Source organism: Cyrtonyx montezumae, unplaced genomic scaffold (genome assembly GCF_038088225.1).
Source record: "Cyrtonyx montezumae isolate F1298 unplaced genomic scaffold, pur_monq_1.0 scaffold_2, whole genome shotgun sequence".
In the NCBI taxonomy this organism is placed as follows: Eukaryota; Metazoa; Chordata; class Aves; order Galliformes; family Odontophoridae; genus Cyrtonyx; species Cyrtonyx montezumae.
The window spans coordinates 24,999,504-25,014,570 of NW_027071936.1; the positions used below are offsets into that span (position 1 = coordinate 24,999,504).

Consider the following 15,067-nt stretch of genomic DNA (forward strand, 5'->3'; position numbering starts at 1 on the left):
AACCTAAACCTCCACTCTTTTAGTTTAAAGCCATCCCCCCCTAACCCATCCTGTCTCTGTCAGATCATGTAAAAAGTTGGCCTCACTTTGCTTACAAGCATTCCTCAAGTACTGGAAGGTAACAGTGAAATCTCTCACCCAAACCTTCTCTTCTCCAGACTAAACAAGTCCATCTCCTTTCTTCACAAAAGATGTGCTCCAGCCCTCTGAACATCTCTGTGGCTTCTTCTGGACCTGCTCCAACAGTCTTGCACCCTTCTTGTGCTGGGAGCCCCAGGCTTGGATGCAGTATGATGGGGTCTCACAAGGGCAGAGCAGAGAGCAACAATTGAGGTCAATCCTGCTGGTTATCCCTCTGTTGATGCAGCCCAGGATACCATTGATCTTCCAGGCTGCAAGCACACACTGCTAGTTCATGTCTAGCTGTTGGTCCATCAGGACTCCCAGGTCCTTCTCTGTAGGGCTGCTCTCAAGAAACTATTCTCCCAGGCTGTACTCATACCTGAGATTGCTTTGACCCAAGTGTCACACCTTGCATTTGACCTCATTAAACCACATTAGCTTCTTGAGTGCCCACTTTTGAGCCTGTCCATGTGCCTCTGGGTGGCATCCCTTCCATCTAGTGCATCAACTGAACCACTCAGCTTGGTGCCATCCAAAAACTTGCTGAAGATGAGCTCAATTCCACCATCTATGTCATTGATAAAGGTGCTGAAGTGCAGTGGCATCCACCCAAACGCAGAGCTATTGACAACAACTCTGTCTGTGACCACCCAACCCTTTCTCCACTGAATACTCCAGCCTTCAAATTCATATCTCCCCAATTCAGAGATAAGAATGCGGTGTGGTGCCATGTCAAATGCCTTGGACAAGTCCAAGTAGACAACACTCTATTTGCTCTTCCTTTTTCCACCAACACTATCACTCCATCTTAGCTTGCAGTTTGACATTTATGCCAAGCACTGTAAGTTTCTGCAAAATATCTCATTTTCCCTCTACCCTGCTCATTTTAAACTCTGATAATAGATTCACAGAAGGACTTCAGGAAAAACAAGCCATTACATAGCCTATATATTAAGAATTTCTGATTCATTTAGATAACATGAAAAGAGAATGAAAATGTAAAATATTTATTCAAGTAAATATCATTTTATCATTTTCCATCCTAATGTGATAAGAGGAGAACGAAAACAGTTTAAACAGGAATTCTTGTCCCAATGAGTAGAAATTAGTCATCAGATAAGACAAATAAAAAAAAAATTATTGGGAAGTTAGCCACAACCTGACATCTTCAGCTTGAGCCTCCTTTCTTTGTGCATATGTACTTTTGCACATGTATAGAGGAGAATGCGCAAACCAGCCTCTGCACTGGCTTTCTCAGCCCCCTTTCTGTACCATAATTTTCATAGAGTCAGGTGGCTTATTCTTCCTCTTGGACAGAAGTTAGGGAGTTTTAATGACGCAACTAGGCCAAAACCTTCCCAGTCATTGAAAACAAGTGCAAACTTGCATTCTCCCACACTGTAGCAAGTCAGTGGCACCACTGAGGTTGTTTTACTTTTAACACAGGTAGATAAATCAGCTTACAACAAGCAATTCCAAATATGACATGCCATCTTGCTGCTGATGTAATGAAGATGCTTGGACAAGGAAACATGGCCCCAAAGGCTTGAACCTGATAGCGCTCATGGCCTAGCACTAGACCCAGGTATTGCTGCACTAGATCCAGCTCTTGAATCAAATGTTTTATGATGAATAAATTAAATACCAAGATTGTATTTGAAGCTGTACTTAAAGCACAGAGCTGCTATGGTAACAGCTTTTGCAGGGAGCAGCTTCTCTACTGTCTGCATGCCTTCAGCACTGTAGCAGTGCATTCTTAGCAGCACCCCAATGAAATATTCCCAGCCACAAGAAGTCCAGTGCGCAGCTCACCACTTTCATCAGTAGCAGTGCTTTCTGCAGGCTTGACTAGCTTTCTCTCAAAATGTGCCTCCTAAATATGGACCCTAAAATGCAGTGTAGATAGCCAGGGCTACCTTGGGGACTGCTGCTGACATGCTGCAGAATGACAGCAGCTCTACTCCGGCCTCAGTACCCACTGAGGGCATTAAAAACCACCACAATTACCATAGTGAAAAGGCACAGAGAAAAGCTAAACAACCGGCTACTACAGACATAGATTCATTAAAATACACAGGCCTTCCAGGCTGCTGAGCACCCCTGGCATGTTTTAATAACAGAGTAGAAAGGCATCCACTTCTTTTCATGATTTCCTGTGGGGGAGATGGTGTCATGTCAGCACAGCCACAGCAACAAGGACAACAGAGCATTGAGGCAGACAAATTCACAGAGACGGAAAGGCAGCAGCTACCCAAGTGAAGCTTTTCATTAACGACTGCCCTGGACCAGAACACAGTATCTGAGCCCTTTCTCGTATAGACGCTCTGGTGGATCTGCACTCTGACTTTGAGCTGTGTCTCACGCAGTGTAAGGCCGCTTGTTAAAAGCGTCATGGTATGTGAGGCCTAATCCTCAGCTCTCACAGCAACAGTAATTCCTACCTTGGTACAGCCTCAGCTCATAGCTACAACTTTTTGCAATACTCACATGGAGCTCTCCTTCATCAGAAGCCATTACAGCTGTGGGGATAACAAAAGCCATTTACCAGAAGGTGAGACCTGCAGCTGCTAGCCAAGTTGCCAGTGACACTAAAAAGATGAAACAAGAACCAGGGCTTGCCAAGATGCCACTGAGGCCCCTAGTGCAACAGGAGGGGATGACCGGAGCAGTGACAGCCATTTCTGGGTTACAGAAGCCTATGATCCAGAGCCCTGCCCAGGCAGCCAAACATCTACTGGGGAAGCTGTTCATCCCTGTAGGAATACAGAGATTAAAGGAACACATCACACCCATGTTGTCCTTGAAACACTGCCACCTCATTTTCATCACATCACTTCACCCACTGCTTCGAAGAAAATTAAGAAACAAACCTCTGCTTTTAAGAAAAAAAACCAACGTCCCTACCCTAGCAAATGCTCCTGTAACACTCTCACTACAAAAGTAATGCAGTGTGGGATATAGGAGAGTCTGCATACTCCCATCCCAGGGGCTGTCCCTCTCATGCACAAGCAACAATGGGAGGAGTGTTGAGTCAGATAGGGAAACCAACAGCTGCCAGCACAACAGCTGTAGCAACTAGGGCTGCTCTGAACAGAACCCACTTTCAGCTGGGGAAGAGGATGAGAACATCAACATTTTCTTAGCACCCTCCATGGCTGAAAACTCCATAGGAGTCATGTGGGATTCTGAGGCACCACTGACTTTGTTCTTGCTGTTACAAAAACCTTTCTCAACAAACACTTTTGATCCCCACATAAATCTCTTTTTGAACATCCACTGCAGGCTGCGGCCCAAAGGCAATAACACATTTTCATCCCATCAGGACTTTTCTGTCATGTGTGTAAGTCAACTAAGAAAGGCAAGACGCATACATGAGCATATTTTTCAGCAGTTTGCCATGGACTGGGAAAGCAGTTGCTTTCTTTAGCTGCTGCTATAAATCAAAGTGTGGAAATATGAAAATATTAAGGTATCCTTATTTATAGCGATGTGAGTGAGTGAGTTTGCGGAGTGCTGGCCAAAGAAAACAGAGAAGTCATCTCACTGACTCAAGATGATGAGATTTTTGGCTTACTGAGTACAACAAAACTGTAAGGATTCTTTTCAGAGCAGCAGAGCTAGTAATTCAATATATAATTATTCTTCAGTTATCATGCCATTTTTCAATAGCAACGTCAATGATTTTAAAAGAACAATAAGGTTTTTCAAAAGGAAAAAAAAAGTCTTTTTTTTTTTAAACTCGAATCTGGATTTTGTGAATTCAAATGAATTGCAGGCATAGCTTCAGTCAGTTAAGAATACCAAAGGCATGGCTTCATATGGCCCCAGTAACATCTGCCCATATCTATGCTCTCTTCTAGATCTGTCTCTCATGGATGTAAGTTAGTCCACTGCAAACACAAGACTTAAACACTCAGAATCACACTGATGCCTGTCACTTCTGCTTGATGCCATGGCAACACACTACCTAAGATGTAGCTGCCAACTGCACTAGTTTGCTCATTTGCTAAGCTGGTGTTTGGTAATTTATCACAGGCAATTAAATATATAATATGAGCAATTAAACATAAGGCACAGGGTGCACCAGTGGTTTCTTCAGTCATCTACTCCAGGGATCCAGGTTGGCATTTTTGTGTTGTTGAGTTTTAACTGAAGAATCCCTACAGCAGGAAATGGCCACAGTAGCTTCCCTAGCCAATAGGGATTGCAATGCAGTTCCTTGACCCAGGTCAGTAACTGAACCATCAGCACGAAAGCTAACATGAATTTTGCACATTTCAATTATTTAAAATATTTTTGCTTGTAATGTAAAAAATGTTTCTGCCCTCTGAGTTTCCATCTCAGTCTACGTCCAATAGCCATGCTTAAAAGAAATACATTATTTCTAGGGTGGATAATGAACAATTGCAAATTATTTTTGTATCTTCAAAAATATTCATTTGGAAGTCATAAAATCATAGAATGGTTTGGGTTGAAAGGGACCTCAAAGTCCCAACTGAATATTATACTTCGGCCCACACTTGCTTTTCAGAGGTTCCCTTAGGCAACAACAGCTTCTCTTGGCCTCGTTTCTTCCCTCAGTCTTGCACCCATTGTTCCCACAAAGGAACCTCATAATGCTGGTGTCAGGATTGCATGTGCTACTCCCCACAAAGGAGCACCACTGGGCTGGGGTCAGTCTATTTGACCCAATGTAAAATGTTTATTTCTGACATATCTACTCTTGGCTTTCATTGCAGCCTTCCTTCTCTTTCCCTAAGTTCTTCAGCTGGGAACAGATAGCCAGATTTTACAACTATAAGGAAAGCTTCCTAAAGGAAAGCTGTTTTATGAAGTGCTTTTTTAACAAATAGAGAAAGAATTTAGAAGTCAAAGTGAAACACAATAGTGATGACAGCTGGGTCTGAAATCTACCTGATGACTACTGCTTGGTTTTCAACATCCCCTCCACCACAGCACATAATGCAGCCATTCTGCTCAAAGGGGTGTCAGTCAATATTAATTAGAGGCACAGACACATTAGCACAGCCATTAGACTGCTCTCTCAGTCTGCTGAACAAAGGCATCACTTTCCTGCTCCTGCTCTTCTAAAACAAGAAGATTTCTCCATCCCCAGGTAAATTTAGATTTCAAGGGAAAGTACAGAAGGTCTCCAACAACCTCATTAAAGCACTCCTTTCACTGGCAAAAGACAGATGTTTTTATTTGCAAAAACAAACCAACAAACAAACCCAAAAATCAACAGAGTCCCAGACCAGGGGCAAACATGCTTCAGAAAGCAGAAGGCTAGTAATAGGCAGTCTAAACCAGCTGGCAAGTTTCTCTTCTGGAATTTGCTTCTGCAAAAGGTTAATCCTTGATATGTTTCAGAGATGCAAATGCAAAATACACGTGGCCACGTGCAATGCGGAGGCTTTATGGCTGAAGACAGAAAGGTCACAGACACTCATCAAACTGACATTTCTGCTGCAAAAGCTCACTGAACAGCCGACTCCTTACGGTGACCCTCTGCTCTAAGTCACAGAGACATGAACTACAGAGTATATATTTCAGGGTCTGAGAAAAGAGGCAGGAAGGTACAGTAGGCAGGCGTATAGGGGACCTCCTCTGCCCCAGACACCACTTATCAGTCCTGGTTTGAGTTGCCTCAGATGAGGCATTAATGATTTTAAGCCATGAACAAATGCAATGTGTGGATGTTTGGTTTGTGTAACATTACGGTGATACAGATGCTGCCATTTTCTCAGTCTTTTCCTTCAGCAGCTCTCATCTCTTGGGCTGCTCTACTCAGAGAAAAAGATTGACAGCACTGTGAGAGAGATGTCACAAATAAAACACCCAGTACTTCATAGGTCATATTCTGAGGGACAATGACAATAAATCTGAATTTATTTCCTGAATTACAATGCTAGCTCTTTCCTCAGACTTGTATTCTCAGAATACCCCTGAGAACTTCCATATTTTATTATTCCATTTCCCCTCCATGTTTACTGGAATAGCACTTTAGCCAATAATTCTTCATCATCTTATTCATTTTGAATCTGAGCATCTCCCTTTCTGCTGTATTAAAAAATCTCTCATAGCAGGCTTACATTATATTAAAAAAAGCAGTTATTTTTAATAAGACGTGCCTTACAAGAAAATGGGTATTTTGCAATTTTTCTTTTACCTCCACTTCAATCCTAATCTGATTTTTATGTTAGCATTAGAGATTAGAGTTTACTGTTACAATTCACTCACACTGAGAGAGACTTCATCCTTGTTTTATTCTTCTGGACTACTGTTATACAGCTGCTATGACTGCAGCACAAATTTAACACATTCCTCATATGTATTCATTCTGATCTTATTTTGAGAAATTCAGGTTTTTCCCTTTGTTTTCAGTCATTTTGATGGAAAAACACCCCACACCCAGAAATAACCCTGCTTTCTGGGTGTAGGATTTACTAAACCATTCCGTCCAGGAAAGAAAAATCAATTGTATTTCCATTCCCTAGAAACAAGAACTCTCTTCCATCAGAGCACTGAGAGTTGCTCACAGCATACACTGACATGCACATATACGGGCTTTCCCACTGACACAATGGAAATTTCTCATCAGGAAGGATTTCTCTGCCCTCCAGCTAGAGGTGTGCTATAACCACAGCTCCCATGCTCACTCTGATCAGGTTCAAATGGAAATTTTCACACTACGGAAAGTTTCAATGGATACAGGCATTTGCAAACAGATTCCACTATTTAGCAACAAATCCCAGTATATGCTGCCTTGATGTCAGTGTCTTCATACAACAACAGATCAGAGTGTTGGCAAACACAGCCTAAAATGCAACAAGCACCGGGACAACGTGTAGCTCTTTACCCCAGGTCAATACAGCTTTCAACACATTCTGAAAAATGGACTTGTCTGTTCTGTTTCTACCACAACATCACTCTAGCCACCACATTTCCTTTCACTCACCTGGGACAAAGGGAAACACACCACAGTACCTTTGCTCCCACTGCTGCTGCTCTCTTGAAGTCTCCCTGTAGTCTGGCAGGGCAGCAGGACACACGGTTTATCCCAGCACAGCCCACCTTATACTGCCAATGGGTAATACGGGTGCTGCTCCCTACCAGTGTTATGTTGTATTTCCATTAGGGTTGCTCCGTCTCCTGCCTACACAGTCCCAGACAAAGGTTACGCTGCCACAGCACTTTCTACATGGAAGAGCCATTCTCTATGAATGCCTCTCATCCTGCAGCAGCACGAGGCTGCTCCATGCAGCCCTCTGAACTGCAAGCATTTAGGGAGAGAGATAGGGTTGTCTCAACAGCAGATTGCATCCTGCCCAGGAGAAGCTTTACTCAGGGCTGCTGCATGAGGCTTTCCCTTTAGAAAACTCAGCTTTAATTCATCAGATGTAAAAGTAACAGCAGAGCCATGAGTTTCATCTGCAACACAGCAGACACAACACAAGCAGACAACAGGAAAAAGGGATAAGAAACAGAAGGGTTTGTGGGTTTGGGTTTCTTTTCCTTTCTAAAGAAGGCAAGCTGTCAGAAGTTCATATTTCATGGAAACGACTGCATCACTCACATTCCAAATTTAGCTGCAACAACCACAGGAGATACGGCAAAGGGCCCAGTGCTGTGTCACAACTGCAGTTTGGTGTATAGAACAATACCAAACACACGTTCTCTTTCGGTGTCTGCAACGGAGAGGTTAAACGTACATCAGCTTCCAGAGACCTAGATAGCACACTCTCCTCAAGCTTCCCTTCAGTTCAGATGACTCCACTTGTCTACTCAGTAATAAACTGGTTCCCAGTATTCACATATCAAATTGCAGGTCTGTTCCTCCTCACTCTAATGCCATTTTTTTTCTGGTTTAAAATGAATATTGCTATCATCTGCTCTTGTTTATACTGTCTCAGCCCATCCCACCACAATCTATCACAGGCTACCTGTCACCCAATTGTGTGTGAGTTGCAAACACCAAACCCATAGTAAGCAGGATTTCACCCCTCACTGATTCTTATTTCATCCAACCCAGCTGCTGCTCAGCAGTGATGCTATGCCCTGAGATGGGTCTGCTCTGCCTGATGCTGCTGTCACCACTCACAGAGTACCACAATCTCAGAAGGACGTTCAGACCTCAAGAGCACAACATAGTGAAATCTTGTTCAAACCCTCAGGGTATTTCTCTTTGCTTTAGCTTCCTAAAACTAGCACTAAAGAGGAAAATAAGGCTTTCAAGGTTTGCTTGTTTCTTTCCTAACCAGTTTTGAAGAGTCCCTCATCCATACACTGTTAGCAACTTAATGCTCGAAAAGCAGAAAGCTCCTTGACAAAGGAGACATGACCTGTATCTTGCCCTACTCAGCAGCATGGTATCCTTCTGCCTGCTTATAGAATAAAGCAAAATGTTGCACATGAAAGGAGGTTCAGCAATTAGGGCTTCTGCCTGTGCCTTTTCAAGAGCTTTTTGCACTGCACTCATGAATTCCTTTAAAATTTCTCTACCACATTTTCCTCTTTCTGCAAAAAGCAATTAAGAATATTTACTGACCTCACAGGGAAGACACATTGCTTCAGTTAATTAAATGCTTTAAGATCACCGAGTGAAGGGCTTTATAAGGATGCAAAGTGTGTAATAAACCCAGAAAATGAACCAGCTGAGAGGAAGAGGTCATCTCCAAAGTAAAGTGTGTCAAATAGAGATCTCACTGAGATTTAAACAAAAAGTTTTCATTTAAATTAGCACAATGTGCTTTGTCACTGTACCTTAACTGACATTTTTCAATGTGAGCTGTTTGGGGAACTGGAAGGAATGCATTTAAAGGCACTATGCAATCAATTCAAGGTACCTGACTCAAACTGCAACCTATAAACATCAGTATGCTGACTGCTGCGAGCTGTAAAAAGGCACCAAGCACCAATAACAATGCTCCTCACTGCTACAATTCATTATCTCAAGCAAAGCCCTCTTGAATCTTTTGGGGTTAAAAAAAAAAAAGAGAATCAGCTGCTTTCAGTACAACACCTGAAAGCCTGCAGAGAGTAGCTTCTTACAGGCTGTTGCCTCACTGGTCACTTCCAACTGCCAAACACAGCATTTCTGATGCACTAACAAGTGTCCAGAAATGTGATTTACAGGCTTCTGCCAACAGCAACCAGGATGAAAAACCCACTTCTTGTCCTGAAGAGAAAAAGGTGACATGGAAGAGGCAAATATAAAGGTAAAGGCACAGTACAATCTCACAGAAATTAATTCTACTTTCAAGCCTTCTTAAAACAACACACCTATTTCCTGAGAACACATTTCATCTTCCAAGCAACCACAGCTCTCCTGACTCTAAGTGCCTAAATAAACACATTGCACAAACTGCTAATAAGGATAGATTTTTCTGTCTTGTCTTTCATCATTTCTTGCAGGCTCTGACTGTGTGGCAATCTTACAAATTTTAAGTCATTCTGGTCTTAGTTTCACACCTTCATCTATCTTTTAATTAGTTTTCATGTGAGGAATGCAAAGTATCCAAGTCACTAACCCAACAATTTATTTTAAACTAAACCAAAGACTCCAGCAGAAGGAGATGGGAGGACTGGAGAAGGGCAGTGAAGCTGTGAAGGGTCTGGAGAACAAGTCTTATGAGGAAAGGCTGAGGGAACTGCAATTGTACAGACTGAGAAGACGAGGCCAGGGAAGACATGGCGCTCTACAGGTCCCTGAAAGGAGGTTTTGGTGAGGTGGGGGTAATCCTCTTCTCCCAGATAACAGTGATAGCATGAGAGAAAATGGAGAAAATGGCCTTACCCTGTTTGGATATTAGGTTGGTAATCAGGAAAAACTTCTCAGAAAGAACAGTGAGGCACTAGCACAGTCCACCCAGGGAAGTGGTAAAGTCACCATCCCTGGGAGTGTACAAGAACCATGGAAATTTGGCACTGAGGGACATGGTTAACAGACATGGGGGGGATGAGCAGGGGTTTTACTTGGTGATCTTAGAATCATTACTGTTGGAAAAGATCTATGATTCTATGACACTGCTAAAAGGTAAATTCACAAACAGGTGCTGCGGCTTTTCCCTGTTAGTGGGAAGATTTTTAGCTTTCGGCCACTTTGTATTGGCAAGTCACTATTTCTAGTAACCCATCAGTAGAATAAAGGAGAGTGAAATAAGAAAGGATACTGTTTATCAGAAGCATCATACTCTAAGCACCTGTTTCCACAAGCTGAACCACCCCATGCTCCTGGTGGTCTTGCAAGTTGACACTGTCATGCTCAGATCAACAATGTATTTTTCAGAAGTGTGTTACCAAGAGCAGGTGCATTCTTAAAAAATCAGCATCAAAGCACTGCCACTTCTCTTCTAGCAACCAGAATTAGTGGTGAGAACTTGCAGCTTATTACATTCACGTTGATACAGCACTTCATAACTGAGTACAATATATGTCTTGCAGGTGCCTGTGGATAATGGTCAAGTTAAGCACTACAGTAATCTGCTACCATCTGACATGCACAGGCAAAGTCAACAACTCAGTTTAATGATTTAAGGATTAAAATGAGTTTCATTTTGTATCAGACTTGGCTTAAGAAGGATGAGCTGGATTCATTAGAAAATGGAGTTTAATTAATAGACTACTTCAAGATATAATTAGCTAATGAAGTACAGAAACAACAAATCATAAAGCCAAAGCACACAACTATGATTTACAGCTCTGCAATTAAAACACATGGAAAGAATACATGTTACAACTGCTCACCTTTACCAATAACCCAGAAACCAGTATTTCTTTGATTTGATATTTAAATACTTAAGTACAGTCCAGGCTTCACAATTTCCTTTTGAGTTATATCACTTGCATTTATAGCCTGTAATAAATAGAGGTGCAGAGCTGATATGTAATTCACTCTTTTTTCATTCTTCGCGGTATGAAAAAGCTAGGAGGAAGCTGTATCAGCTAAGATTTCTGTCCAGTCTGAGCACACAGACATTATGGGATGAATAATTTGGAAAGAGAGATAGGAGGAAACAGCAGCCCATCCACAGATCAGGGCAGCTCTGTAGCATCCAGAAGCAGCTCCAGACCTAGGTGCTCCCACACAGCCCATGATACAACCATCCCCAGTGGTGTGCAGTGCATGACCAGTGGCACAGTGTTTCACCCACTGCCCTGGGTATGAGGTTTAGGGCTCTGGGGGCAGAGGAAGAAGGTATCTAAAACCCAAATGCTGCACAAGCACATGTTGACTTCATAACAGTCCAGTAATTGTGTTAGCACGACTTCAGCATGGCTTCCACTTTCCACAGACTCACAAATATTTCCTATGCAATAGCATTATTCATATTGTGTTAATATAGGGAATTGAACATGGAGGCTCCAAAAAAGCACAAAATCCCCTCCCCAGACAGCTTCTGAGGGATAGACCACAGCAGTGGCAGCTGAATTACCAGTTTTGCATTTGGACTTGAGTTTGAGTTCAGAAAACCTGGAGGTCTCATTTCTTCCAGGTGGGCTCTGCTGTTCCCTGTACTACAAAGCTGGGTTCATTAATTAAGATTCTGTTTGTCTAAACTACCCCAGTCTGAACCTCTGCTGTTACCTATAAGCCAGTCTCTTGGACCAGGTGATGACAGCAAAACCACACACACATTGTAGCGTGCTGGGAGAGGACCCAAAGGGTGCAAGAATCCATAAGAGGAGATAGGAAGATGCAACAAAAACCACTCAATGGTAATTTCTGGGGGTAACAAGACCTTGATGCTCTCAATTTGGGTTGTTTGAATTCAGGATCACAGCATGAGACAGCCCAGCACACAGCACTGATGAAGACATTTCCAGTCAACCTTTCCCAACAGTTGCTAACCTTCAAAGAATTAAGTCTTTATAAGAACACATCAGCCTTTCTTCAGACAGACACACTCAGTGTCTCCCAGAGACATGCTATTTACAGCAGCACTAAAACATTCATCATTGACATTGCAGTGAAATCTCATCTACTTTTTCCAGAATTAACCCAACTGATTAACATCTTCATTAGTCAGAGTATCTAACAAATTCTAGACTGTGGGAACTCAGTTTGCTGAATTCAGAGCAATTTGCTCTCTTTTTGCTTGAATTCAGAACGCTTCAGAAGTCAGTGTTGTGACTGGCAATTCAGCAGTCAGTGCTGAAGATCATTTCTAGAGGAGGTATATCTCGACTTGCCAGCATCAATGAGAGCAAATCAGTGGATTTCTAGTGTTTGAATATATTTTTTAAACACGCCATTAAAAACAGAATCCCACAGGAAGACAAGTGATCTTTGATTCAAGTTGTCTTGATCCAGTTCATATAAGCTTGAGGCAAGTACTGCTTGTGCCGTATACACACAAATGCACACATCTAACAGGGAAGACTGTCAAACTGTCCCAACACCTCTCATCACACGCACCCATGGCAGCCCCGGGAGCAGTGTGAGGTCCTGGCCAGCACAGCATATCACAGCAGCACATTTTTAGCACACAGAGCTGCAGCAGCTCAGCCTGCTGATAGCAAGATGAGATTGCTAAATGCAGAATTCATAGGAATTCAGCCATGCCCCCCTCCCTTGGTGTTCTACAAAGTGCATCAAACAAGAGGCAAGCTACACTATTTTAAGATGGTATTATCACAGAAGATAGAACATAGGCAGTTTTAAAATTCAGCCAAACTTCAAGACTCAACCCTCAATCTGAGCCTGACCAAACAAGGAGTTGGCAAACATTGCACAACTGAGTTAAAACAAAAGGCTGAGAAATACAAAGCAGCAGAACACAAGCCAGCAACCCACAGGGCACCACATGTGCCTAAGTATCCTTGCCTAAGCCCAGTGACCTAGAACCTCCTCTCCAAACAAAGTGCACCTAAAAGAGCATCACTTCCAGCCAGCCCACGAGGAGGTGGAAAGAACACTGCTGCAATCCAACAGCTTGTCCCCTCAGCAGCATCACAGCAGCATAGGGCATAGCAAGTCCCAGCAACCGTCCTGAAAACAAAGCTCTAAGCTCTCACCTGGCACCAGCACCCACTGGCAGCAGATCTGGCAACAGCACAAGCACCTCCGTCGTGATACTGGGGTGGCTGCCAGTCCCTCTCCCACTATCGGCTCGCTGGCAGCACTCCCTCCCGTGACTCCAACACCCAGGAATGGCACCCCCTCATCCCCTGGGCTGTGCCTTGGGTGTGTGGGGCAGGGCTGTGCCAGCCGCCATGGGGACAGGCAGAGGTGGTGAACACGGCACCAGAGCAGAGCCCACCCACGGCTGGCACCGCACAGACCTACAGGCGGACACAGTCAATCTGCCAGAACACCCTGTCAGCCAGGGAGAGGCAGAGAATTGTCTTTTACAAGTTAATAAAGAGAGGAAGAGATCCCAGTACGTGGCTACAGGCTACTCACCCCAGCACTGGAAGGGCTCTGCTGTTTCGGTGTTGTTTTTTTTTAAAGCAGAACTCCTTCACTTTGGGAAACGTACTTTTCCACTAGCCTCATTTGCTAACTTGCCCAAGATCCTGTAAAATCCCCGAAAAGGCTTGGAAAGAAGAAGAGAGGATTTAAAAGCTGACGGTCAGGGCAGGAATTCGTGGAACGAGAGCTTTAAGGGCCGGAGCAGACGGAGACAGCCAGCTAACGCTTTCCTGCCCTGTCTCTGACCCGCAGACCTGCTTTCAGGGGCACGCTGAGGGTTACAACAGGGCAATACCTGCTCTTGACGGGTGCTCCTCCGCATCAGCGTGGGCTCCTCAGCGACCCGCCTGGCCCAGCCGTGTCCCGCAGACCCCTCACAGCCACTGCGCCGCAACTCCCAGGCCTTACAATCGAGTGGTTGGCTGTAAGAGGACTAAAAATAGTGCTGAATTTTTCACTGGAGCACTTGCTTGAGTGAGCATAGTGCCAGCCAGCCTATGCGTTAGCGGGCTGTGTGCAGACCTTTAGCATTAAATACAGCCCGCATCTGCCTGAAAATGTGACCCAAGGCAGCTTTAGACAGACTCTGTCTTTTTCATTTTTTTGCATTTGAAGGACAGCACAAAATAAATCCTGCTTCTGACCACTCTAAGGCTAAACGAGCAGAGTTGTTTTAAGAACGTCCTCGGGGAAAGAGTGAGTCATTTCAGCTGCTTTTATGATAAAAGATCCCTGGAGGAAGTATATCTCTTCAGACAGTAGTCTCTGAGTTCTTCAGGGATCTGTGTGCCCTGCTGAAAAACAACATTTCACATTGTTAGGCTTGGCAGTTGTGCATTTGTTTGTTAATAGCCTGACCACCTGCTTCCACCTCAGAGCTAACATCAATGCAGGAACCAGAGCAGGATTTTGTACAGCACCAGGAGGAGGATTAACAGAAGCATCTGCCCTGCAGGAACCATAAGGACACTGAGCGTGGAGGTTTATGGCTTGGGTTACCATGTGCAGAAAAAAATCACAGGGAATTATTTTGCAAAGACTCTCATTGCTGTGGTTTTGCTGAAGGCAAAGGGTACAAAAATGGCAATTAAGTCACCAGTACCAGCACTGCTGTAAATATCCAGACTAGGAGCCCAGAAGCACGTTTAGAGGCAAATCTCCCCATCAGCATACCCCGGACTCATGCACATTTACACAAAGAAACATAGCAAATCAGCAGAGAAGTGACCACAGACACTGCTCTGTAAAAGCATCCAGGATCTTAGGTTCCATCACTGACAGAAGTGACAAGTTGGTTTCTGTATCTCCACTCTGTCCCATACTCAACAGCTTCAAAAGTCACAATAAATTTGGAAGAAAAATTATTTTTTCACTTCCATAAATAAACTGTCACTGCTAGAGAAAATTTGAAGAAGTAGTTTGCCAGAGTAGTACTGTATATCCATACACATATATATTTACATATGTATAAATACATAGGAAAGAGAGAGAGAGAGAGTTAAAGAGTTCCAGATGGATGAGAACAGCATA

At 43.5% G+C, this 15,067-nt stretch overlaps 1 protein-coding gene across 4 annotated transcripts in view; it reads right to left on the bottom strand.

The window, feature by feature from the left end:
• Positions 1–15,067, bottom strand: part of ARHGAP24 (Rho GTPase activating protein 24) — a 155,594-nt gene that overhangs the window by 52,344 nt on the left and 88,183 nt on the right. Inside the window, exon 1 of one of the 4 annotated variants that reach the window (XM_065736668.1) lies at positions 13,833–14,767. The exons of 2 other annotated variants lie outside the window; for them this stretch is intronic. Coding sequence is in view for 1 of the 2 variants with exons in the window: in XM_065736665.1 (XP_065592737.1) it covers positions 139–214 (76 nt within the window). In the remaining variant the exon portion in view is untranslated. Of the gene's footprint in view, positions 1–138; positions 270–13,832; positions 14,768–15,067 lie in introns of those variants that run through there. One more of the 4 variants, XM_065736665.1, reaches the window with a different exon arrangement.